Here is a 27182-nt window from a genome sequence, read left to right on the forward strand (position 1 = left end):
CCCCTCTATGACTTTCCAGCTTCCTCCCCGGCCCCCACAATTCCCCTGCTCTCCCAAATTGCAGTCTAGGGAAAAAAGCCCTACCACATTCTCCCGCCCCTGCTCCTCAGCCCCACTGGTCACCTCCCCTCCCTGCAGCACCTGGCCTCCCCAGTCACCCGATTGGCCAGCAGCCCCATCAATCCGTGCCGGGCTTTGCTGACGTCATCCTGCAGTAGCGGGGATGGGGTGGGAGTGAGAGAGAGAGAGTGAGGACGCCGGGCTCTAGAGGGACAGAGTAGAAGCCACTGCAAGTCCCCCACCTTAGCCACCCAGGTTGGGGTCTGCCCAAGTCGGCTCTGTGGACTAGTGTGGGCGGCAGCCTCCGCTCTGTCACTGCCCTGCTGCTCTCTGTCTTCCCTGCCCTCCTTGGTGAGCCCCTGCATCCCTCCCTAAGGGGGAACAAGCAGGCTTGAGGCTCCCAGGGGAGAGCGATCTCCAGCTTTGCTCTGCCCCACGCCACACCATGACCCTACTGCTGTTGCTCCTCTTGCTGGCCTCCCTGCTCCCCTTCAGCTCCTGTAACAAAGGTGAGTGAGGTGGGGGTGGGGGTCACTGAGAGAGGGGCAGGGACAGAGCGATGTGGGGGCAGGGGGCAGGAGGTATTGAGGCTCTCTGGCACATGACAGGTGTCTGCTCCTCTTCTGACCATCCCCCTCCCATCCATTTTCTCAGACCTGCCCCCTTCTCCTCTCCCTCAGCATCTTCCTTGCCACATCCTCCTCTCTGATCCATCTCTACCCATGTACTTCTCTTGTTGGTCATCTTGCCCCCAGAGAGTCTCCATCCCCATCTTGGAGTCCTTACCCACCCCCACCCCTGCCCAGTTTCTCCATGCTGGCAGATATCTCAGGTCTCAGAGGACTTGCCCCTGAGCAATGATATGCATCTCTCAGTGGCTCCATTTTCACTGGGGTGCGCACACACTAAGGGTGTGTGGCAGCTCCATCTGGTTCATCTCCATCCCATCCTGGGGAGAAACTGTTCCTTGCAGCTCAGCAATTCGGAGCACGTATGTTTCTGCATGTTTCTCTGCATCCATACCCTGACGCCTGCACACAGCTGGGCTGTGGGTTACCAGAGCTGCCCTCTCTGGCAGACAGCAGATAAATTCAGCTGGATGAGGCTGTTGGAAGGACAGTGAGGGATGGAGGGAGGAGACTGGGGGCAGAGGGCTCTGGTAGGTGGAAGCAGATGGAGAAGGGCAGGAAGGGGCAGAAGTGGGTGTGGGAGGGCGCTAAATGAGTGGTGAGAGGGAAAGCTGAGAAGAAGGGACATGAGGTGTGGGAGGGGGGTAAGAAGGGAACGGGAGAGGACAAAGGTAGAGGCAGAAAAAAAGGAGAATGAAAGGAAAATGAGGAAGAAAAGAGAAGGGAAGGGTAAAGCCGAGGAAGGAAGAGACAGGGAGCCTAGGTGTGAATGAAAGGTAATGGATACAAGGAGAGAGTAGGTGGTCAAGAGGAGAGGAGCTGGGAGACAGAGGTAGGGAGGGAAGCAGGGATGGAGGGGTGAGCTATGGAAAAGTGCCTGGCTCTGCCCTTGCTGCGCCTCACCCCTGCATCTGCCTCAGCCCCTCTATCTGCGTTCTCCTTCGCCTGGCCTGGCTGCGGCTCCTGCCTCTACCTCTCACCTCAGCCTGGCTTCTTAGCCTCCTGCCACTTCCTGTGTTGTCTCCTGTGCACCATCTTGTGACTTTCTCCTCAGCCATCAGGGAAGGGGTTGTGGTGGTCGTCAGCACGAAAGGGGTAGGCGTTCAGATACCAGAAGGCTTTTTTGGGGGGATGATTAGAGGAAAGACTGGAAATCAGGATTTCTTGCTCACCATGAATACTCCGAACAAGTTGGCTTTTGGTGACTCAGTTTCCCTCTGGTGATATGTCCTCCTCCATCCATGTCCTGCTGATGTGCCGTTATGAATGTGCTTTGAGAGCCTGGGGCTTGGCATGATGGGACCAGATAGAGTAACCAGTGGAGGCTGGGCTTGGGGGTGATGTGGAAGGGGAGAGAAGATGCTGAGCTCCCAAGGAACACCGTGCCTTCCCCATAACCTCCTCCCAGGCTAGCGGTAGACTGCTCCTGCGGACGGGCGGGGAGTGATTTAGTGGAATATGGAAGGATCTGGAGCCTGAGTGAGTTCTACATCCACCCTGAATTGGCTGATGGCTGAAGGGAAGATTGGTGTGTTGGCAAGAATTAGGACTAAGTCATGGGTCTGTATAAAATGCAGGGTTCAGGGAGTGCTGGGTTTGGTGGCCCTGTAGGGGACATAGAAATGTGCTGGTTATGAGCGTGTTCTAGGTGTGGGGGTGGGAAGCAGGGAGGGGATTTTTCGTGTTTCTAGGCCAGCTTGATAATCCCTTAGGATGTTGGCTCTGCTGGGTCCAGGCATTTACCATTGATCCCTCTGCTCCATCCCTGCCCTCCTCTGTCCCCCTCCCTCTGTCCTATATCTTTTTTCTTCCCTTCTTTCTCCTATTCCCTGTGCTGAGGAGAATGGCCTTAGTTTGGGGCTTGGCTGGAAGCAGTGAAAAGTGAAGGGAGCAGGATTGGAAATTAAGGGGGAGGGTGGATAAACAATCAGGAAACTTCTATATTCCCTCCTTTTTTAAATACCAACTCTGCCCTTAATCTCCCCTTTCGCTTTCTCAGGGCTCCTTTGGTGGCCACCAGTGCTCCCCGACTTCCTAGTCTCCACTGTCCTGCACTTGAAATCCCTAAAGGGGCTCCCCACCCCCAGACCCTGGTATTCAGGGGAGATAGTGATCTCTTCCCCCACCCTCTGGGGGGCAGGCTGTTGCCATGGAAACTGTCTATCCTACTATAGGCGAACGCTGTGACCTCCCACAGGCCCGCTGACTTCTTCAATGGCTAATTTCTCATCCTTGTCCTTGTCCTCCTCCTTGTGTTCCTGCAAGGTGCTCCCTCAGGGGGTGGAAAGGGTAATGAGGCTGAGGTATGAGTTTGCCTGGGCCATGAGGAGCTGTTCTGGGAGTGGAGGCCCAGCTCACATGTGCTTCCCCTTCTCTCTCTGGGGGTCAGCCAACAAGCACAAGCCATGGATCGAGGCAGAATACCAGGGCATCGTCATGGAGAATGACAACACTGTCCTGCTGAACCCGCCACTCTTTGCGTTGGACAAGGATGCCCCCCTGCGTTATGCAGGTAATTGGGGCTGGGGTATGACAAGGCAGGGTAGGGGACAGAAAAGTGGTTGGGAGGGCAGAGGGTGAGGGAGGGGAGGGGTAATCCTGGGAGTAGGAGGAATGAGAGAGTGGGAGAATTAAGAGAGTGGAGAAGAGGCCTGGGGGAAAATAGAAGAATAGGCTGAAGGGGGGGGGGGGGGGGAATGGGATACACTGAAGAATGGCAATTGAGGAAAGGATGCCAGAGAGAAGGACATGGGCAGGCAGGGGTTAATTGATCAAGATTTTGCCATATCTCAGACCTGGTGGCTCTGAGAGGGAAACTGGAGTTGGAGCTATTGTCTGATAATTCATGCTTTCACGCCTGTAACAGAAAGGACAGGGGTTTGGGAGGAGGGGTGAAGCTGGAAACCGAGTTGAGCCTGAGGGTGGAAGAGGAGGTGCTGGAGGCAGTGCAGAAGCCTCACTCCTTCCCTTCCCCCCGGGACAGGTGAGATCTGTGGCTTCCGGCTCCATGGGTCTGGGGTGCCCTTTGAGGCGGTGATCCTGGACAAGGCAACAGGAGAAGGACTGATCCGGGCCAAGGAGCCAGTGGACTGCGAGGCTCAGAAGGAGCACACCTTCACCATCCAGGCCTACGACTGTGGCGAGGGTCCCGACGGGGCCAACACCAAGAAGTCCCACAAGTGAGGGAGCCCTTCTCTGCCCCATATGCCCCAGGGCCCTTCCCACCTCCTCCCTGAACTGAGCTTCCATCCTCTTCTCCAAGCCCCGTGCCATCTGTCCGTATTGTTATTGAAAATGCACCCACTACTCTGCTGTCCGTAGGATTTAGGAACAGTATTCTTGCCCCTCAGGATCCTTCAGTCAAGGTGACAGAAGCATATAGTAGAGTTTAGGAGGATTTAATCCTGGCTCTTGAGTCCCTGGGTGGTGTGAACAGGCTACGTGCTCTGCTGCTAATCAAAAGGTTGGAGGTTTGAGTCCACCCAGAGGTGTCTTGGAAGAAAGCCCTGGAGATCTACTTCTGAAAAATCAGCCGTTGAAAACCCTAGGGAGCACAGTTCTACTCTGACACACATGGTGGGGTCTCCATGAGTTGGAGTGAACTCCATGGCAACTGTTTTTTTGTTTTTTAGTCCTGGCTCTGCCTCTTATGACCTCGGGCAACGTACGGAGCCTTTCTGGATCTACTTTTCATTATCCGTAAAAAGGGGATAGTGATGATACCTACTTCATAAGGTTGCTGTGAAGATTAAATGGCACAGTGCCTAGTACATGGTAAAGGGCTCAATACATGGGAGCTATGATGATGCGGAGGAGGATGAACCACGTTTAGCACACATCCTGATCTCCTTTCAGCTGCCCACCGGTCTATCTGTAGTAGACACCACAATCACCCAATTAATAACACTCATGCATACAGCTCTAGGAGAGGATGAGGAACAGATGGTTACAGCATGAAAGAGGCCAGGGTCCAGGACACCTATGTCTTGTTCCCACTGACTCTCATTTGAGTGTGGGAGAAAGACTGCAGTCAGGATTCCTGGACCACTAAGAGGCACTAGAGATAAACAGCTCCTTGTGACTTCATTTCCCATTTGGAGATAGGGTCCTTGTCACTTGGTCCTGGGAGCCTGGATCTTGGCTATGGGACTCAGCACGAAGGGCTTCCATGCAACTCTGCTTGCCCAGGGCACAAGTAAGGAGGCACCACCCCTGACATGCACATTTTGCACATGTGCACAGAAGGCAGCACACAGCTCACATGTACTGCTCAGACATGTCAGCTGACTTGTGCCTTTTGTACAAATGCCACTTTCCTTCTTATGGCTGTTTTTAATTTTGGCTTTTCTCTGAATTTTCCTTAATTATCTCATTGGATCTGATTGTTGTGAAGGAGGATCTGATGGATGCAAAATTCTCTGCATAATTCCTCGTTTGGCACCTCAACCTGTAGCATTCTGTACAGAAATCATCAAAATCAGCTCCTGGGTGTCCCCTGGTGCTTATTCCTTCTCCCTTACATCAGTCACCTTTTCCTTAGCCCCGATTCTCTTGAGGACCTTCTCTCTGGAGTCTGCCCTACTCTGGCAGGACTTTGACCTGGGCTGGTGCTCTGAGGGGTGGGGGTGAGCATGCTGACCTGCCCCAGGCTCAGGGACAGGCGGACTTTCTCCTGCTCTGTGCCCCCACCTGCATTCCTATGACTCGGCCCCTCGTGCCTCTCTTGGAGCATTGAGGCTGGCTGGCTCTTGCTTGTCTCCCTTCCTTGTCCACGTTTTGTTGTCTCCCCTTCCTTATGCCCTCTTCTTCACCCCTCCTTCTGCTCTGCTGTGTGCAGGGCAACGGTGCATGTTCGGGTCAACGACGTGAATGAGTTCGCCCCTGTGTTTGTGGAACGGCTGTACCGCGCGGCCGTGACTGAGGGGAAGCTGTATGATCGCATCCTGCGGGTGGAAGCCATCGATGGCGACTGCTCCCCGCAGTACAGCCAGATCTGCTACTACGAGATCCTCACGCCCAACACCCCCTTCCTCATCGACAACGACGGTGAGTCCATCCCCTGCCCACCCCAGCTGCCCAGCTCTGTGTCAGCCCACCTTCCTCAGTGCTCCCACAGCTCCTCCCCTTCAGATGCTTACTTCACGCCCTCCTTTCCAGATGTGGAAATTTTTCTCCCAGACACCTTCTTGCATCTTGATTCACCTACTGCTCAATTAACTCATGAATCCTCCCCTTGCCTCCCTAGGCTTTCTCTAGTGCTGCTGATTGTATTTGTCCTCCCCCCCACCCACCGCAGGGAACATCGAGAACACAGAGAAGCTGCAGTACAGTGGTGAGAAGCTCTACAAGTTTACAGTGACAGCTTATGACTGTGGGAAGAAGCGGGCGGCAGATGACGCGGAGGTGGAGATCCAGGTGAAGCCCACCTGTAAACCCAGCTGGCAAGGTGAGGAGCTCAGCTCTGTGACCATCTTGTGAATCACCTTTCCCCTTGGTCTTTCTGTTTGTCCCTTCTGACAAACATGGGGACCAGCCTAGGAGTCAGGGGAGGGATAACTGGGGGAAGTTTTGTAGCTGTCTTCCCTGGCCATTTACCTAGGAGCTCAAGGCTGGCAGTGGACATGGCGAGAGGAGAATGGATGAAAGAAGCTGACTTACCCTTCTCTGTCCACTGCCCTCTCTGCCTCACCCATGCAGGCTGGAACAAAAGGATTGAATATGCACCAGGTGCTGGGAGCTTGGCTTTGTTCCCTGGTATCCGTCTGGAGACCTGTGATGAACCACTCTGGAACATTCAGGCCACCATAGAGCTGCAGACCAGCCACGTGGCCAAGGGCTGTGACCGTGACAACTACTCAGAGCGGGCACTGCGGAAACTCTGTGGTGAGTGTTCCCCCTCCTCACTCCTTCAGGCCTGTCTCTTCCTACCCAGCCTCTGCCTGACCCTCTTCTGCCCCTTTCTCAGAATTTGTCTTACATTTTCTGACCATCTACAAGTGCACATATCCACGGGCGTTGTGGCACATGGTTAGCCCTTGTGGCCTAAAAAGGCTGAAAAATATGTCATTGGCAAAGATGCATCATAACACAACACAGTCATCAGATACATTATGGGGCAGTGGTAGGGAGAGATGAAGAGTTGGAGAATGGGTTGAGTTAATTGGAGCGATATTCCTAGACAGGTCCATCCCATCTTGTCTTTGAAAATCCAGAAAAGGTGGCGAGACTACTTGTAGGAAATCTTTCTCCACCCTCAACCAGTCATACTTTCCCTGCTTTCTTCCCATTTTTCCGTCTGCTGCCCCTCAGCTCTGACACTTGTGCCCCTGGGGCTCCTGCAGGTGCTGCCACTGGGGAGATGGACCTGTTGCCCATGCCCGGCCCCAATGCCAACTGGACAGCAGGGATCTCTGTGCACTACAGTCAGGACAGCAGCCTTATCTACTGGTTCAACGGCACCCAAGCTGTGCAGGTGCCCCTCGGTGGCACAGCTGGGCTGGGCTCTGGGTCCCAGGACAGCCTCAGTGACCACTTCACCCTGTCCTTCTGGATGAAGCATGGCATAACTCCCAGCAAGGGCAAGAAGGAGGAGGAAACCATCGTGTGTAACACTGTCCAGAATGGTGAGCTTCCCTAGGGCACTGCCTGAGAGTGGGGAAACTGGCTTCTTGTCCTGCCTCTGTTACCGTCCAGTGTGTGACCATGAACAGGTCACTTCCCTTTTCCTCATGTAAAACGACTGTGCTGGGTTTGATAGTCCCTGAAATTCAGTGATTTATCCCCAACATGATATGTTGAGATCCTACTGCTCTCAGAGTGCAATGGAACTGCCACCACCGTTCTCATTTGTAGTTGTCCAATCTCCCTGAAGCTCACCATGCAGTAGGCTTCCCTATCTCCACGCCCACTAAAGCCCCTTCATTGTAGTGGAAAAGCCTGGGTAACGGTGTGCTCATTCTTTCTCCTCCACCGCTATCCCATCCTTCTCCCCTAAGGGCTAGTTGGCTTCCCTAGAACCTTCCTTAGACTACAGTGGCACATCCTTCTAGGGAGGGCTCAGCTCTTTCATTTGTAGCCACTCCTCTGACCCCATTTCTCTCACCCTGAAAATGCTTGTCACCCATGACATTTGTATTAGCCAAAGGACCAATAAAGAGCTGGTGGGAGCAGGCTGCCTAGTGTTTCCCCCTCAGCCCAATCAGAGTGCCTGAGAGCTCTATTTATCACTTGAACTGAACCATGTATGAGTGTGAGAGTGTGTGTGTGTGTGTGTGTGAGAGAGAGAGAGAGAGAGAGAGAGAGAGAATGAACAAGGGAGCAAGAGAGCACATGAGAGAGGATTAGGAGAAACCAACATCCTCTCCCTCCTGATGCTTTGAACTTGTTCTTGCCTCAGGCCCTGTGCTTGACTCTTGTTTCTACTTTCTCCTTTCAGAGGATGGCTTTTCTCACTACTCACTGATGGTCCATGGCTGCAGAATTGCCTTCTTGTACTGGCCCCTGCTTGAGAGTGCCCGCCCAGTCAAGTTCCTCTGGAAGCTGGAGCAGGTGAGGCTGGGTGTTTATAGCTTCCTTTTGGGGAAGGAGGATCCTGGGACAGGGGCTGGCATTTTCTGGGTTGCCCTATGCTGCCTCTTTCATTCTGCACTTTTAGTCATTGAACATTCTGTCTCCAGGTTCTCTTGTTCTTCTCTTCCAAGGCTAATCTTCTGTAGAAAGTACTCTGTGATTAAGAGGAAATAGGGAAAAATTACTACGAACACCCAACTCAAGCAGCTATCCAACCATCTCTTCCCCCTTATTTTATTTGATCGCTCTTTTATCAAGAACCTTAACGGTACACATCCTTGACTCTCAGGCAGTTAGCATGTTGTAATTGAGAAAACAAGTTCTGAGATATGTGAATTGAGGTTGAGTCCTGCCAGCGAAATCTGCTAGCAATGAAATCTTGGTTAATGTGTCTAAACCTCTGCTTCTTTTCCTATTAAGTGAGGATAATCAGAATTCTATATTCCAGGGTTGTTGTTAGGATTACATGATATAATAGTCCTTATAGACTGAAAACACTCTATACATGTTAATTCTTCTTATTGTCCATGATTATGAGGGGTAAAAAATTAGACAAAAAATTAAAAATCCTCTCTTGAGCCAAAGGTTGTAGCCTCTTCTTTATTCAGTCATTTTCCAAGCTGACCACAAGGACCAATGGGAACTAATTCGAGTTTTCATCTTCTGTTTTTCTTGTAAGTCCTGGTGGAGTGACTGAGCAAGCAAATGGCTAAAAAAGGGCAGGAAGAAAATCCACAAACTGGATAATTAAGGGCTGGCTGCAAATGCTTTTTGCAGCAATCTTTTAAAGAAATAGTCTGCCAATTGTTACCTCTTGATCTTTCCTCCAGATTGCTGGTATTGGCAGCTTATATTGCCCTCTCTATTTTTCTTTAATTCACTCTCATTTATTCAACAAATATTTATTAAACACCAATTAAGTCCCAGGCACTTGGCTAGGTTCTGGGGATACAATGGAGTCCAAGATGGAACAAAATCTTTGCCTTCATTGAGCTTACATTTTAGTTGGGGAGATAGGCTTAAATAAAGTAAATAAACATATAAAAATAATAAATTATGATTAATTCTCTGAAAGAAGTAAGCAAGGGACGGAGGTAGAGAATGAGGGAATGCAGGGAAAGGGGGAACTTAGATTAGATGCTCAGGGAGGGCGTGACTGAGTTGAAATTTAATCTTAGTCCTAAAGGATAAGAAATAGCCATGAGAAGAGAGCAAGGAAAAGTGTTCCAGGTAGAGGGAAGAGCAAGTGCAAAGGCCCTGAGGCAAGAAAGAGCCCAGCATGTTCTAGGCATGGAAAGAAGGCCAGGGAGGTTGGGGTAGAGTGAACACGGAGGAAAGATGATATGAGGTTAGAGAAACGGGTGGGACCAGGTTATGCAGTGGGCCTGTGTGCTGGTGTTAGTTTAGATTTTGTCTTATGACAGATAGAAAGACTTTTGAAGGATTTGAAGCAAGGATGTGATGTGATCAGATTTACATTTTAATAAGGTTACTTTGACAACTGTGGGAGGAATGTATTGAAGAGATGTAAGGGTGAAAGTGGAGAGACAAGACTGTTACAACATTCCACACAAGAGAGATGGGGGACTTCACTTACGTATGGCAATGGAGGTAGACAGAACTGCACAGAAACACACCGCTCTTTGTTCTATGTGGACCTGGGATTGACAGGATCTGCTGATGGATTAGATGTAGAGGATAAGGGAAAGGGAAGAATTAAGTATGTCTCTCTCCTAGGTTATCCACTTGAGCAATTGGATGGATGATGCAGCATTTTATGGCCCAAGGAATACTGAAGGAGTCAGAAAGGGGCCTAGATTTCCATCTTACGCATATTAAATTTTAGATGGCTGTGATTCATCTATGTGGAGAACCCAGCATTTAGGGGAGAATTTCTGGGCTAGTGATGTAGATTTTGGAATTACCAGCATAAATACGGTATCTGAATCCATGGGAACAGATGAGTTATCCATGGGAAGAGAGTGTAGAGAAAAAAGGGAAGAGGGTCCCTTTTCTGAGCCTTGAGGAAACTCAACATTTGGAAGTTGATAAGACAGATTACTCTCTACCCCTTACTCCTCTGACCATCCCTTACCCCCATCTTGGCTGACCGTAGGAGAAACTGCAAACGGAGACAAAGTTTGTTTTAGTGGTTCCTGTTGGGTTAGAAATTACCCTAGAGGTTCCCATACCATAGATACATAGTACATACATACATGCATGCACATATACACACACTTTTTGGGGAGAAGTTATTTATAATATGGTGTTACTCCTTGTAGGAATGTTTATAGTTTTGAAGATTTACCTGAAAAGGGTGGAATTTTAGGTACTAGGTTTGTTGTCTGATAGATTTGGGGCAAGGTACTAGTCCTTAAGCTGTACTGGGTAGGCGCTAGTAAGCCCCGTGGGTAGAACTGGGATATGAGGGACTGTGCCCCATCTCCCAATTATAGTTCCCTGAATATGAAGTAATTGAGAGGCTCTTGCTCCTACTCTCCTCCAGGTCTGTGATGATGAGTGGCACCACTATGCTTTGAACCTTGAGTTCCCCACAGTCACACTCTATGCTGATGGCATTTCCTTTGACCCTGCCCTCATCCATGACAATGGCCTCATCCACCCACCCCGAAGAGAACCTGCTCTCATGATTGGGGCCTGCTGGAGTGGTAAGACCCTCTGAGTTTCTCAGTAAAGACACCAAAGGTTAGAGTATCCAGAGGTTTAGAATTGATGAAGGGAGGTGGGCTTGGAAGAGCAGCCTGACCCCAGGACTAGCTGAGGCCACTTCTTGCACCTCCCTGCAGTTGGGCAGGATGAGGGTGAAAGATCTCCAGTGGAGGAGACCACAGCCTTCCACACCTCCACCCGTTCCACTGGGCATCACCTCTTACTTGGAGGAATATCCTTCTCAGGCAACACACCAGAATCTGTCTGTAACTTTAGCTTGTTCTCACTTTGCTCCATCCATAGTAATGATGATTTCTACACCCCATGTCCCTGCTAGAGAACAGTAACCCTTCATAGGTTCATCACTCTTCTGATTTTTAAGCCATTTCTTTCAATTTTTCCTCCCGTGTGTGTGTGTGTATGTGTGTGTGTGTGTGTGTGTGTGTGTCTTACCAGAGCCCACATGTTTCCTCACCAACATGTTTGGGAGTTTGTCTATAACAGAGGCCTGAGAGACTGGGATATGACAAAAGAAGGGTTGAACTCAGCTGAGAAGTTGCAAGTCCTACAAGTACAGGGTCAGAGCAGGAAAATCTTCTCATTCCTCTTGGTCAGTCCATCCCCACAACCCTGGGCTCACTAGCACTTTTTTCCCCCAGAGGAGAAGAACAAAGAGAAGGAAAAAGGAGGAGACAACAGTATGGACCCAACACAAGGTAATCTGTGTATAAAAACTGGAGACCAGAGATTTCTCATCTAACTTTCTGTTCTGTGCTCCCTTTTCCACTCCAAATCCTATAAAGCCTTGCTATTTGCTGCTTTACATACCACCAGGGGGCAGAATCTCAGAAAAATACAGCAAGGCAAGGTTTTCTTGGAGAAGTAAGGACAGTTGTAGTTTGGCTGGATTCTGGGTGTCCTTTCCTGACTATCGAGTAAAATAAAGGTGTTCTCTTGCTGGCTTCCCAAATAGTTGAAAGGAAGTGGAAGGAGTCAGATACACAGAAGGAGAAGGTCTGGGCATCCTCTGAAGCTCACACATTCATCCTGGGTCTCCTTGCATGTCACTGTAAAAGATGCCCTCTCTTGCAGTCTCCTCCTCGTTTCTCCTCTTTTCCTTGTTTCTTCTCTTTCCTCCCTTTGGTCCTGGCTTCCTTCTTCCCTTTCCTGCTGTCCTTGACGTTTTCCTCATTTCTGTTGCTTCTGTTTTTCACCCCTCTTCTCCCCCTGATTTTATTCTCTCTATTTTCTTTCTTCCTTCTCCCTTCTTCAATCTCCCGCTTATCCTCACTTCTCTCACCTCTTTCCTTCTTTTTGTTTCTATGTTTCTCTTTTTAATTTTCTTTCTCAAGCCATCTTTCCCCTTTCTCTTTACATCTCTCTTCCTTTTCTCTCAGTCCCCCTTCCCTTATCCCATCCCTCCTGTCCTTTTACCTTTTGTCACCTCTTGGTCCCCCTCTTGTGTTCCTGCCCTAGGAGACCCCTTGCCGATCCACCACTACTTTCATGGCTACCTGGCTGGTTTCAGCGTGCGCTCAGGTCGCCTGGAGAGCCGTGAGGTCATCGAGTGCCTCTATGCATGTCGGGAGGGGCTGGACTATAGGGATTTCGAGAGCCTGGGCAAAGGCATGAAGGTATAACCCCTTCCTCTAGCCCTCTCTTCCTCGCACGCCCCTTGCCCCTCAACCTTGCCCCACCTCTCTACCTCTATTCCTTTCCTCTCCTGCTTCCTGGTCCTGCTCTCAGCTGTGTCTGTGTCTGGGGCCCAGGTCCACGTGAACCCCTCGCAGTCCTTGCTCACCCTGGAGGGGGATGATGTGGAGACCTTCAACCATGCCCTGCAGCATGTGGCTTACATGAACACTCTGCGCTTTGCCACGCCTGGCGTCAGGCCCCTGCGCCTCACCACTGCCGTCAAGTGAGTGTTGGGTGGGGTGGGCAAATCATAGAGCAGAGTGAGAGTGTCAGAACTCCTCAGCCTTAGACATCATCTAGGGTTACACCTCCCTTAGTTTACAGGTGGGGAGATTGGGCCCCAGGAGAAGACAGTTGACTAGCTGAAGGTCACACGGCAATGTTGGTAGAAGAGCTTGGAGTAGACACAGATTTCTCAACAACCAGTTCATTATTCTTTCCATTTAGTCACACTTTGTGATCTTTTCTATGCTGATATATAAAGTGGCACAGAGAAGGTACTGGATTGGGAGCTAGGAGGCCTAAATTAATTCTGACTCAATATTAATTGCCTTGGTGAAATAGCGAGCTCTAGTTTCTTCACTTGTTTTAATCTTGCTTTACCAAGTTCTTGCAAGGTAAAATATAATGATTAAGTTTGGGGCTGGCAAGCTACAGCCCAGGCCAAACCTGGCCTGCTGCCTATTTTTGTAAGTAAAGTTTTATTGGAATACAGCCATGCCCCTTCATTTGCATATTGTCTATGGCTGCTTTTCATGATACAATGGCAGAGCTGAGTAGTTGGGACTTCCACAGTCATAAATATTTACTACCTGGTCCTTCACAGAAAAAGTTTGTTGACCCCTGGATTTTACAAAAATTTTATTGTGCTAAAATATGTATAACAAAACATTTGCCATTTCAATCATTTTTATGTGAATAGTTCAGTGACATTAATTGCCTTCACCATGTTGTGCAACCATCACCGCTATCAATTTCCAAAGTTTTTTTCATCACCCTTAACAGAAACTCGGTACCGCTTAAGCAGTAACTCCCTATTTCCCCCTCTCATCTGCCTCTGGTCACCAGTGATAAACTTTTGATTCCTGAATTTTAAGTGAATGATTTAAAGTTCTTTAAAAGAAAAATTCTAGACTGTTTTTCAAGGTTTTAGTATATATTAGGTGCTTTAAAAATACAAATTAATAGAGAGGCAATGAAAGCATAATAGTTAAGGAGACAGGGTCTATTACTAGTTTTTTAATATTGGGCAAATTAACCTCTCTGGGCCTTAGTTTTCTCATTTCTAAAGCAGGGATGACAATAGAATCTAATTCGTGGAATTGTTATAAGAACTAAATTGCATAATCCAGATCTAATGCTTAGCAGAGTGCCTATTAAACATTCTGTAAATGTTGGCTATTATTCTATGAAGGCATTTTCATCCCTTATTATCGTTTATGCAGGAGAAAGATGTGGTAGTCTGCTTCCGTAAAGATTACAGCCTTGGAAACCCTATGGGGCAGTTCTATTCTGTCCTATAGAGTTGCTATGAGTCAAAATTGACTCAATGACAGTGGATTATAATTGTTTATGAGGCAGTTTTTAGGAGATACTGCCATCTAATGAGTGGATTACGCCCACTAGGAGTCAGGATTCCTGAGTTCTATTTTCATTACCCTTTACCTTACTCTGCTTCAGTTTCCCCATAAGTTAAATGAAGATAAAAATCTCTGAATTTCCATCTGAATGCTATAATCTCTATAAGTTCTGCCAGCTTCTCAAACAAATGAGTTAAAGCTGAAACAATCAACTTCAGTGCCCAAACCAGACCTTCCCATTGAATTCTCCATTTCTGCAATGACGTCTCTCTCCTTGCAGTTACCCAGGCTTGAAACCTCTGAGTCATCTTTGATTTCCCTTGCCTTTACCCTGTAAGCCCCATCAGTTGCCAGGTCACCTAGCTCCTGCCTCTGTGCAGAGTGTCTGGAATATGTCTCACCTGTTACCATTTCTGCTGTTGCCTCTTGTATTAGTTTCCTACGGCTGCTGTAACAAAATGCCACAAATCGGGTGACTTCCAAGAACAGAAATTTATTGTCTCATAGTTCTGGAGGCTAGTAGTCCAAATTCAAGGTGTCAGCGGGGCCATATTCTCTCTGAAGACTCTAGGGGAAAAGCCTTTCTTGTCTCCCAGCTTCTGGTATCCCCAGGTGTTCCTTGGCATGTAGATGCATCTTCACATGGCAGCCTTTCTTCTGTCTGTCTCTCTGTGTCTCTTCTCTTTTATAAGGACACCACTCAGATGGGATTAGGACCCACCCTACTCTGGTATGACCTCGTATTAACTAACTGATAGCATCTTCAAAGAGTCTATTTCCAAACAAGGTCACATTCACAGGTATAGAGGTTAAGACTTCAATATATCTTTTTGGGAAATACCATTCAATCCATAGGTGTTATGGATTGGATAGTAAGACTTCTGTAAGACTTTTCTAGCCCAAGCTCTCATCACCTTTCAGCTGGCAGTAGCCTTCAAACTAGTTTACCCATCTCTAGCCTTCCAGCTTCAGTTCACCCTCCACCTTGAGGCTAGGGTAGTCGTCTTAAATCAGACTTTTCATGATCTCCTTCCCTAATGAAAAACTTCAATGGATTTCTCTTGCCCACTGGGAAAAAAAAAAGAGAACTCATCACGGAGTCCCTGCTAGCTGGAAGGTTGGCAGTTTGAACTCACCCAGAGGTGCCTTAGAAGAAAGCCCTGGTGATCCACTTCCAAAAGATCACAGCCATTGAAAACCTTATGTAGCACTGTTCTACTATGAAACAGTCATGGCCTACGGAAACAAGGGCAGCATACACATTGCATTACCAAAAAAAAAAAAAAAAAAAAAATCTAATCTCCCACATCAGGAAACTTTCAAGAACCAATAATCCAGTATCCCACATCAGGAAACTTTCAGGAGCCTGAGGCAGGAGATTGGATTATTGGCAGGACTGTGGAAAGCAACACAAATTCAAAGTGGCGCAGTTGGCTGCCATCTTTGAGCAGGACACCACTGCCTGTTTCTTACTCAGGTCAAAAGCTGATGTACAAGAGATTTGGTTGCTATGCACTGCATACGCTACCCTTGCTACCATTGGCCATGTCTGAACCATTTAGAACCAGTTTGAAGCCCTGCTCTGAGCTCATCATATCTGCTGAGGTTACGCCTTCTCCCTTTTGACCCCAGCAATCAAGCTGGGCATGCTCAGTAACACTCATAATAATAGCCCTCTCAGCAAAATGAGTTAGCACAAGCATATGGACCATAGTCCCTCCTCCTGAATTACTAACTCCCTTTTGAAGACTGCTTGTTCAAGGGGGTACTTTTTGGAAATAAATTTCCCTGGTGCAAAACCAGGCCCCACATGGTAACTGTGGCTTAGTGGAAAGATCAGAGGGCTTAGAATGCGAAGAATGGGTTTAAGCCTTGACTTTGACACATATTAACTATGTGGCCAAATGCTTTATCTAAGAGCTTTGGTTTCTTATCCCTATTCAACAGCATTGAAATAAGGTTATAATGAAATAACACAGGCAAAGTGCTTTATAAACCAGCAAGTACTATGCAAATGTGAGGTGTCCTGGAAGTGATTCTGGAAAGATAGTTCCTCAGCACCTGTGTTATTGGTTGGTTTGGCTTGCCTAAGTCCTCTAGGGGTAGTTTTTCTGGTGCCAAGATCAGTGAAGCTTCATGGCAGGGTGCAACTAAGTGCAAGATAGTCAGATTAACTAACCTACCAAAGTGAGTTTCCCTGATATCGAAGGGAATGGAGACACCACCAAGGAGGAGGACATCCTTTGATAGCCCCCCACCACACTTTTGTTGTTGAATATTTTCTGGCACATTTCTGCCAGATATTGTACTGAATGCATGCTTTTTTACCTCCTAGGTAAAGAACTGTATATGTATATACATTTTTATATGTTCAGCTTATTTTTCATTGAAATAAGGTTTGATAGATGTTTCACAATCCTGGGGCAGGGCATTGATGACATGATCACCCCTACAGGTCAGAGTTACCTGTCTCTGACCCTTTCTCAGTGGCATCTACCAGAAAGGATGTCTCCCCCTCCAGCATTCCTATGGGGATGGGGATGCAGAGACACTACCTCCCTTTCCTCTCCTAGCCCTCCCTGACATGGGGTGCTCTATTGTAGAGGTGGAGGCCCAGAGGGGTGAGATAGATATAGAGTATAAGGAAGGGGGCTTTGTGGTCACAAGCTGCCTCTCTCTCCTCTTCTCACATAGGTGCTTCAGTGAGGAATCCTGTGTCTCCATCCCTGAAGTGGAGGGCTATGTGGTGGTTCTTCAGCCCGATGCCCCCCAGATCCTGCTGAGTGGCACTGCTCATTTTGCCCGCCCAGCTGTGGACTTTGAGGGGCCTGAGGGGGTCCCTTTGTTCCCTGACCTTCAAGTCACTTGCTCCATTTCTCACCAAGTAGAGGCCAAAAAGGATGAGAGTTGGCAGGGCACAGGTAAGGGTGACTCCAGGAAGTGACATAATCGAGACAAGGGGCGAGTGTCTGGAACCAGAGGTGGGGGGGAGTCAGGACTGGAAATGAGAGCCACTTCCTCCTGTGTTTGACTGGAACCACTTGCCATTAGGTAGTAAAGCCAGTGGGAGACACATGGGTGTTAGGAAATTGTTGGGTCTTGCAGTTCTTAACTGATGCTGACTGCTATCAAGGAATGACCCTAGAAGTGGAGGAAACATGGCCACAAGGAGATGGCTGACTCAGAACCTCAGTGGACCCTTCAGATCTGACGCAGACCCTGACCTTCTCTTGCCTAGTGACAGACACACGCATGTCGGATGAGATCGTGCACAACCTGGACGGCTGTGAGATTTCTCTGGTGGGGGATGACCTGGACCCTGAGCGAGAAAGCCTGCTCTTAGACATGGCATCTTTGCAGCAGCGAGGGCTGGAGCTCACCAACACGTCTGCCTACCTCACCATTGCTGGTCAGTGGGGACTGGGAACCTGTCCTCTCTTTTTGTGTCCCTGCTCATAGTCAAGCACCTGGGAAACCCAGAAGGCCCTCCTTCCAGAGGGATGTGGCCCAGTGCCATTTTGCTCCTTCCCAGTTTAGAAGATCCTCTGGCTTCCAGATTGCCCCTCAGGAAGTGAATTCCAAATGTTTCTTTCTCCCCACTCCTTTGTATAGCCTGGTTCACCTCGACTCCAGGTTCCTCTTTGGATCTTTCTTATCTCTCTCCTTCTTCTGCTCAGTCTTCTCTAACTAGCTTTCTAATCCTCCAGCTGTTTAGTACTAGCCATCTTCTCATCTTCCATTTCACTAATCTCATGTACACACCATAGCTTAAAGTTAAGTCCTCATCCCTTAATGAATAGTGGGAATGATGATTTGGTAGTTTCCAAAGGAAGACTGCTGTTCTCTGAACACCCTTCCAGAATGTGTCTCTCCTGTTTCTATTCCCTTCCAGGACTTGACTGAGAACTTATTTATGTCTGCCTCTCAGATTCCCTTCTGCATGCCACCTCCCTTCTGTCCTGCAGGCTCTCCTTATTTCCTTCTCTCCATTCCTACTCAGAAGCCACAGAGCAATTAGAGAGGGCAGAGCAGGAAATGGAGTCTATATTGCTCCATCCCAGTCAGTCAGAGCAGGGTAGTGGTGGTGGGGAGATGCTCTTACTCTGAGAGCTCAGGTCACACCACTGTTGAGAGATGGGCTAACCCACTCTATGAGACTTGGTTCTGTTCCCCCCTTTACTTGGGCTTTGTGTGGTGTCAGCTTATAGGAGCTTGGGAAGGAGGGAGAGAGGGTCATGCCTCAGGGTGTGCCTTCACTGGCTCCTGCACTGAACAGTTCCTCTCCTCAGGAGTGGAGAGCATCACTGTGTACGAGGAGATCCTGAGGCAGGCTCATTATCGGCTGCGACATGGAGCTGCCCTCTATGCCAGGAAATTCCGACTCTCCTGCTCAGAGATGAATGGCCGTTACTCGAGCAATGAATTCATCGTGGAGGTACCCAGAGAGTCTCTTTCCCTCCACGGCTATGCCCTACTGGCGAGGAGCCAGGGTGGTGTGGACTGAAACCAATAGTTGGTGGAAATGGAAATAGCAGCATGGAGGACTCCTAGACCTTGTGGGCAGAGGAGGAGATTTGGGGCCATAGTTAAGAGGTGGAGCTGGGCTCTAGAAAAGTAGAGAAGGGCCCGGGGCAAAGTACATGTGCCCACTGAGCCTTCCCTTTCCCCAGGTCAACGTCCTGCACAGCATGAACCAAGTTGCCCACCCCAGCCACGTGCTCAGCTCCCAGCAGTTCCTGCACCGTGGTCACCAGCCACCCCCTGAGATGGCTGGACACAGCCTGGCCAGCTCCCACCGAAACTCTAGTATGTAAGGCTGGGTGGGGTGGGGCTTGGCAGGGAGGGGTGGGTGACAGGTGAGAGGGCTGGGCACAGGCGTCCTCCTCCTCAACTGCTGGGAGGGGAAGAGAACGGTGGAGCTGGAGGCTCTGTTCCTTGTGGTACTGACTTGGTTGGCTGCTGCGGGCAAATTTCTTTATCTCTCTGGGTCATTAATTTTCCCTCATGAAGAACGTGAGCCTTGTGTCATTGCAGGGGCACTCGTGCTTGGAATCTTAAAGTCAGTGTGGGATTCAGGCGTCTTTGTTAGTCCTGCTGTCCTCCTCCAATAATATCAAATAAGCTCTGGACCTAAGGATGTTCCCTCTGTAGCAAAGCCATTATGCATTTATTAAGCACGTAATGTGTACTAGCAGAGTCCCTTGGTGGTGTAAATGGTTAAACACTCAGCTGCTAACCAAAAGGTTGGTGGTTCAGATCTATCCAGGGGAACTTCAGAAGAAAAGCCTGATCCCCTTCCGAAAAATCAGCCATTGAAACCCCTGTGGAGCACAGTTCTACTTTGATGCAGATGGGGTTGCCATGAGTTGGAGTCAACTCAACAGCAGATGGTTTGGTTTGGTTTGGTGTACTAGCACTGTCTTAGGTGCTTTTAGAGATATAAAAGAACTACAAGGTAGATGCAGTCCCTATCTTCAAGTAGAAAGTTGACATATTACATATGCAATTATGTCCTAACTGTAATTTGTAAGAATATTTCTAAAAAAAAATATGCAAAATATTACATCCAGGTGGAGCGCGGCCCTTCAAAGCAATCTTGTTGCCTGGCCATACTCCTTTACTAGTACTGCAATTTTTTAATTTCCAACTTAAGAGTTGCTTAATTGTAGAAAATCTAGAAAATACAAGTATAAAGAAGAAAAATCAGTCATAATTCCCTCACAGAGAGGGAACCACTACTAATATTGGATCTTATGTTCCAGTCTTTTTCTATGCCTATTTTTCTCTTTTTACAAAGTTGGGATAAAGCTGTTTTGTAACCTGCTATTTACACTTAATATTACAAAATAAGTGTTCTTTCACATTATTAAAAAATTATAAATTTTTTTAATAGAATGATAAAATCATAAAATGATGCTGATGTTGCTGAAAAACAGTTTTTTTTTAAATCCCTTTTCAGAGTTGCTTTCAAAGCCAGTCTATGAGGTGCATTTATTTTTGTTACTTTTTAGACACATGTTGCTTTTGGCCCAGTTCAGTATTACTGAACCTCATTATCTACTTTTATCACAGTTGGCTCTGGATATTATTTTATGTTTTTAAACATCAAATCTACTGTCAAAGGGCACGGATTTGTCACTTTTGAAAAAAGTCAAAGGCTGTGTTATAGGCTCTGTGGGCAATTCTTAAAGGCGTTCTATGAATGCCTTCTGCAGAGGTAACACTTTGGAAGAAGTTCATGGTCACCAAAGTGACTCCCATGAAAGTACAGTCCTCATTTCAGTAGATATAATGGTAATAGTAAGAATAGTAAACACAGGCTCTTAACGTGTGCCAGGCTCTATGCTAAGTGGGCTTTCACACATATTAACTCATTTAGTCCTTATAAACAACAACAAGTGAAATTGGTAGTAGAATTATCCTCCTTTAAAGGCAAGGAAACAGAGACACAGAGAGGTTAAGGACTTTGCCCAAGATCACACAGCTAGAAAGTAGCAGAGCCAGGATTCAAATTCAGGCAGTATGATTTCAAAGCCTATACACTACATTATTGCTGTGTGCCATCAAGTTGATTCCGACTTATAGCAAACCGATAGGACAAAGTAGAACTGCCCTGTAGGGTTTCTAAGGCTGTAATCTTTACGGATGCAGACTGCCACATCGTTCTCCCTTAGAGCAGCTGGTGGGTTTGAGTGGCCGACCTTTCGGTTAGCAGCTGAGTGATTGATCACTGTGCCACCAGGCTCCTTTCGCTGTGACTCTCCACTTGAATGTCTGATGGTTTTAAAGTTGTTGTTGTTGTTGTTAGGTGCCATCGAGTTGGTTCCCACTCATAGCAACCCTATGCACAACAGAAGGAAACACTACCTGGTCCTGCACCATCCTCACAATTGTTGTTATGCTTGAGCCCATTGTTGCAGCCACTGTCAGTCTATCTTCTTGAGGGACTTCCTCTTTTTTGCTGACCCTCTACTTTATCAAGCATGATGTAGTCTCGTTATTTATAGTTGAACCTTATTTACGGAAGCTCCCGAGGGGTTTCCCAGGGCTTCTCTGATTTAGGCTCATTCCTGGTGGCCCCAGGATTCAGTCTGGTTTCCTCTCCTGTGCAATGGCCACCACCTGCACTGGCTCTTGTGTTTCCTTTTCCCTGGGACTGGCTCCCTTCTTTCTTGCTCTCTCTGAGAACAAGCACAGAGGCCTTTTAAATTTTAAGCATTTTACTGTGATTCATTACAACAAAACAGATGGAAGTAGGGGTGAAGAAGGAGTATCAGACATGACCAGTTGCAAAGGTTCAAAGAAGCTTCACCCACTCATAAGTGGATAGAGATATGTGAGTGAACTAAACCTTTTTTTTATTTTAATAGACCTCTAGGGCCTTTTTTTTTTTTTTCTTCTTCTTTTTTTCTGTTACTCCTTAGCTCTTTTTCCAATTCTTTACTTGGGAAGCCTCCCATTCAACCTCGTTTTGGTTAGATTCTGGGTCTTGGCTGCTTCAGACTTAGGCCCAAGGTAGATCTGGGTTGGCATTGCTGCTGGGCCTGTTGAGATTCTCAATCCTTATTTTCTCAGGGTAGGAGGCTCCAGGTGGGGAGTCTTGTTCTAACTGCCCTCTCGCTTCCTCTCCTGAGGGTCCAGCTGCCCTGCACTAACTGGCCTATCAGGCAGCATTTCTCACCCTCACTCCCGAAAGCTGCTTGGCGTGCCCTGGTGTTTGTGTTTGTAAGTGCCACCCTTGCTTCACCACCCCGCCCCCACCCTTGGTTAAGCCCAGCCTCACCATCCATTGTTCTGAGCGGATGTTCAGACCAAGCCTCCCTTGACTCAGGTGGGCCCTCTGAGATTCCAACTGAGAGCAGCCTGTCTTTGCTTTCCACCAAGTTTCTTATTTTGACCAAGTGGGGCCAGAGTTTGTAGTTCATCTGAGAGTATTGGTGATTGACATCCTCTGAGCTTACCAGGTGATCCACTTCATAAAACCTGTTTCAGTCACCTTTTTGTCTCCTGAAGGTGTTCCCTACCTTTCACCTCCCAATCCCGAGTGTTGCTACAAAATTATGGTTTCACAACATCAAACTAGTCTAAATATGGGACTGGAGGTTCATTTACTTGAAGCTTCCAAGGACATCAGAAAAGAGAGATTAGTGTGGACTAGATAGCCAGGGAAGCTTTGTGGCAAATGTAGAGTTTGAACTTGGACTTTGAAGGGTAGAAAGGATTTTGAATGGGCATGAAGAGAAGAGAAGTGTATTCCAGATAGGAAGAATAGTATAAGCAAAGGAAAGGCAGGACTGAATATGATAAGTTCATGTGAGAAGAGAGAGAGAGACTGAGAGAGAGAAAACGAGAATGAATGGGAATTTGAGAATTAGGGTTGAGCAGTTAGAGGGTATTCATGACTAGGGAGAGCAGGTTCTCTGAGAAGGATGAGACAAGATAATGAGGACATTTTATTTATTTTTTATCTAGTCCTCCCAAACTTTGATGCACGTCAGAATCGCCTGGGGAGCTTTAAAAAATCTTGCTGTCTAGTTTACACCTTAGACCAATTAAATCAGAATGTCTGGGAGTGGGAGCTGGGCATTAGAAGTTTTTAAAGATCCCCAGGTGATTTCAAGGTACAGCAAAGACGGGAAACCATTTCCCTACTTTGTTTCCTACAAATATCTGCGGCTTTGCAGAAACACGTATAACGCAATAAGATAAAAAACGAACATGAATTAGGCAGGGCTTCGAACTGGTTTGTTCCAGTTCTACATCCTGCTGACAATTTGTGTTTCCACCCCAGACATACTGAATCAGAATCTGTATTTTAACAAAATCCTCAGGTGATTCTTACATATAATAAATTTGAGAACCCAGAGGTTCTCAAATTTTGAGTAGTTGTCCAAATTTAGTATATTTAATAATCACCTGGTTATCTTGTTAAAATGTAGATTCTGATTCAGTATATCTGGGGCAGAAATGCAAACTCTTAGCAGGAGATCAAACCAGACCAAATGGGTTCAAAGCCCTGGAATTAGGAAGGGAGAAGGAAAGGACAATGTTTATCATCAGAATAAGACTGAAGTTGGGGAATAAAGTCAGGTAGTCCCTAATTTACAACGTATTTGAGTTACGACAAACCGCACTTAATGACTGTCTAGTTTTTTGGGGGGGTACATCTTATCATTAGTAATGTGTACTACATACAGTGTTGCAGCACATAATTTGCTGATGTTATCATTCTCAGATGTTTACGTGTAGATGTTCAAAGATAGGATTTATAAAGATACTATAATAAAAGGCAAATAATGAAAAGTAAAAAGAAAAAAAGAACTGACTTACGAAGGAATCGTTGGAATGTAACCCTGTTGTAAATTGGGGATTACCTGTACATAAAATACATACTATGGAATCTATGCAGTTTCTAGAATGGGCCTGGATTTTGACTGTAAAATTCCTTGTGGCTAGAGCAAAAGGAAACGTGAGCAGTTATGAAAGTTGTATAATAGGAGCAAACCATTATGTCAAGAGAAGCTCTGGGACTGTGACCAGAAGGAAGTCTGTCCTGAGGAACTTCATAAGCGGGCACCATGAGGGGCTGCAGACAGAGCTTACAATCAAACAAAACAATCAGTTTCACACGGGCCATGTGCTAAAACATCCCTTAATGTTGACTATGGAAGTCATTCAAGGCCAGAATTAACTGCTTGGATCTAATGCAGCAAGAAAGGTTCTCTGTACTTCTTAAACTCTTGATATTTGTCTGTAGCCAATTTGAAGATACTCCCATCTCCCTGGCCTCTTGGTTCATTTAAAAATAATTCTCTGTACTTGTTAGCCTACAGCTAGAGTGTCTGTATTTTGTCTTTTCTGTTCCTGGCAATCAGCTTGTCCCCTCCTTCACCAGGTCAGGAGTACAGAGGGACAAATGCATTTGATTGAGGCACAAACCAGAAGCTTTGGCTTGGTATCGTTGTGTCCACAGAGCAAATTTACCTGCCATGGCCTCCACTCTGAATGGGGGTCTTGCACTCCTTCCAGAGCCTGGGCTTGGTTACAGGGTCCATCTGCTGGTGGTGTCACCTGCCCCGGGTCTTGTCCATTGACATGGAGACCTGGGACCTGGGAGGGATTATTTCCTGCAGATAAGCAGAAAGGACAGCTCTGTCCCATTCTTTCTTCCTCCCTACGCCCTAGGCCATTGAGAAATGCCTTTGCAGCCAGGCCCATCTCCGCCCTGGTCCAGTTCCCAAAGAGCCTGCCTGTCCTGTCCCAGCAGAGTCAGCTCCAATTGGAGAGTGGCCCCAAGTGGGCCATGGGTTGGGTTATGGGGACCAACTTGGCTGAGTGCCGCCAGGGTGGCCTCAAGGAGGTGTGTGGCTGGCGCACCCGCTCAGACAGGGCATTCTCCACATACCTGACTGGCCCTAGAGCATGTAGCTGCGTGAGTGTGCTGGCTGTTAGGGAGAAGGGATGTGCAGCAGGGAGCGGGGGGCTCCTGTGCCATGAGCTTCTCTGTATTCTCTCCTGTCTCTTGAGTCTTAGAAGCTGTGGGTAAATTTGGAACTGGGAATGTATATGTGAGCTGTAGCATAACGTGTGTGTGTCTGTGGGGGCTTGTGTGACCCTGGTCTGTATGTGTAGTGGGGGGGTGGTACACGCGCATGTAATAGTTCCTCAGTGGCAGGACTGCCCAGAGTCTGGGCCTCGTGGAGCCTCTGCGGTCAGGTGAGTCCCTGTGCACTCAAACAGGAGGACAGGGGTTTGTGCCCATGTGGGGTATAGTGACCGAGTTGCCTGTGAGGCTCCTGGTCCTGGGGGTGCATGTGTGGGGTCTCTTCCTCCACCTGCTGTCCCTGGGGCTGTGGGCACTCCTCCTCTGCCTCTTCATGCTGTTCCAAGTGCCGTATGTGTGTGTGCAGGAGGAGGGCAGTGTTGTGCTCACAGCCGCTCTCGTGTAGGGTTTACGTCTTACTTCAGGGTGTTGCCTGGTCTGCCCAGCTGGTAGGGAGCTGGGTGATGCTGCACATATGGCTCTGCTGTGCCCTGCTGGAGACCCTCAGACACCTTCCTTTAATCCCACTGTGTGAGCAGACTGCCAGGTGGCTGATGCAGGCTGGGGTGTGGGCTGGGATGCAGGCCGGCAGGAGCCTGTCTCGGGTGCGGGCCGTGGTGGCCTTTGTCCAGCTGTGTGCCCACACGTTCTACCAGGGTATGTACCTGTGCATGCACATCTGCTTTGCTGCCATCAGCTCTAAGGTCCGGGTGAGAGTTCACGTGCCCTTCCGCATCTCACTGCCCTTCCGGGTCTATGTCCCCCTGGACCTGGGCGTCAAAGTGAGACTGCGGGGCCGCAGGCACAAGGTGCCCAAGGTGGAGGTGCCTACACCTCAGGGACAGATTAGAGGGGAGCAGAAGCCCCAGACATCCAGGAGCCCTGAGCCCACAAGGAGAAGGGAGGTGTCAGCGAGCAGGAGTGAGCTCAGTGCAGGTGGGTAACTGAAGGGGCTGCTCCTGACCCCTTGGACCTGTCTCCCAGCCTTGGATCCGACACCACCTTCCTGGCAGCCAGGCCAGGCTTGCAGCCTGCTTCTCCCCTCCTGCACCAGTTGGGCCATGTGGCTGCCTTTCTGCTTCCCCCACTGGGTACCGGGGCACCTCTTTCCTAAGCTGAATGGTCCTTAGGACGGCACAGGTTGAATGACAAGGGCAGATTCCCATCCTTGCCCTCTGCTGTTGAGAATGGAGCTGCCCACAACAGCATGGGGCAGGGAGCCTTTCTCCTCTGCCAGCCCTGCCTCCCTTTGCACATCCGCCTCCCTCTGTCTACACGTCCCTTTGACCACACCGTCCCACTCCCCAACCCTATCTCCTGTCCTTCCCAGTGGACTCCGTTTCTCTTCCAGCTCTGCAGGGTGTTCCCCTCTTCTGTCAACCTGGGTCCCCTCCTCTCTTACTCCTGGACTCCCTTCTCTGCCCAGCCCCATTCCAGGTGAGCCCCCCCAGGTGAGCCTGGCCATAGTCTCCTCACCCCACGCTCTCCCTGCAGTGGTCCCGAGTGCAGCAACTCTCATCATCGTGGTGTGTGTGGGCTTCCTGGTGCTCATGGTCATCCTGGGCCTGGTGCGTATCCACTCCCTTCACCGCCGCGTCTCGGGGACCGGAAGCACCCCAGGGGCCTCCAGTGACCCCAAGGACCCTGACCTCTTCTGGGATGACTCAGCTCTCACCATTATCGTGAACCCCATGGAGGTGAGTGGCCCTGAGGAGTGGGTAGGACTCATGGGGGAAGGGAGTCAAGATTCATCTGGAACATTCGCAGCAAAGCCCCCTAATGAGGGGCTAGGCCCTCTTTCAGAGCTCTTGCAGAGCTACAATGAGCAGGAAGGAGGAAGGCTTGGATGAGGTAGGGGAGGTAATAGGGCAGGGATAAGGGGACCAAGGGAGGGGTGGCCCTGGAGGCTCTAAAGTGTGTGCAGGCCACTGACCTCTTCTTCTCTCTGCTCCTGCCCTCTCCAGTCCTACCAAAACCGGCAGGTCTGTGTGGCAGGGGCTGCTGGTGGCCAGCAGGAGGACGAGGACAGCAGTGACTCAGAGGCAGCTGACTCCCCCAGCAGCGATGAGAGACGCATCATTGAGACTCCCCCACACCGCTACTAAAGCCCACACCCCCACCCCCCAAACAGAGAGAATTCTGCACTGGTGAGACAGAGACATCCCCAGAAAAGGGAGAAGGACGTTCTGAGAGAAGAGAGACCAAGAGCTCCTCAGAGGGAGTTGCCTTTAATCCCAAAATCCCAGTGAGTCCCACTGGAGCCTGCTCCCCCTCCCCCTCCACTCCTCTCTCCTCTGGACCCTCTGAACCCCCTGAACCCCCTGAACCCTTTGTCTCTGGCCTATCACCCCCCTGGACTGCTTCTCCTGTGGGCAGGCCTGGGCTGGGTGCTTAGGAAAGGTAGCTGGAGGACTTTGGCTGCCTTTTCTGCCCCCA

General features: G+C 48.7%; 1 protein-coding gene across 1 annotated transcript; it reads left to right on the plus strand.

Moving 5' to 3' along the window:
- Positions 1-206: 206 nt before the first annotated feature.
- On the plus strand, positions 207-26954 carry CLSTN3 (calsyntenin 3). Its single transcript, XM_004387245.1, has 18 exons — positions 207-569; positions 3079-3201; positions 3673-3868; positions 5527-5735; positions 5986-6135; positions 6387-6572; positions 7031-7312; positions 8125-8237; positions 10765-10927; positions 11588-11644; positions 12405-12562; positions 12698-12846; positions 16898-17124; positions 17442-17612; positions 18493-18638; positions 18874-19009; positions 26241-26443; positions 26711-26954. Exons 1-18 carry the CDS (start codon positions 506-508, stop codon positions 26849-26851), a joined length of 2874 nt encoding a protein of 957 aa, XP_004387302.1. The 5' UTR covers positions 207-505; the 3' UTR covers positions 26852-26954.
- The last annotated feature ends 228 nt before the right edge of the window (positions 26955-27182 follow it).

Source organism: Trichechus manatus, unplaced genomic scaffold, assembly GCF_000243295.1.
Source record: "Trichechus manatus latirostris isolate Lorelei unplaced genomic scaffold, TriManLat1.0 scaffold00182, whole genome shotgun sequence".
Lineage (NCBI taxonomy): Eukaryota > Metazoa > Chordata > Mammalia > Sirenia > Trichechidae > Trichechus > Trichechus manatus.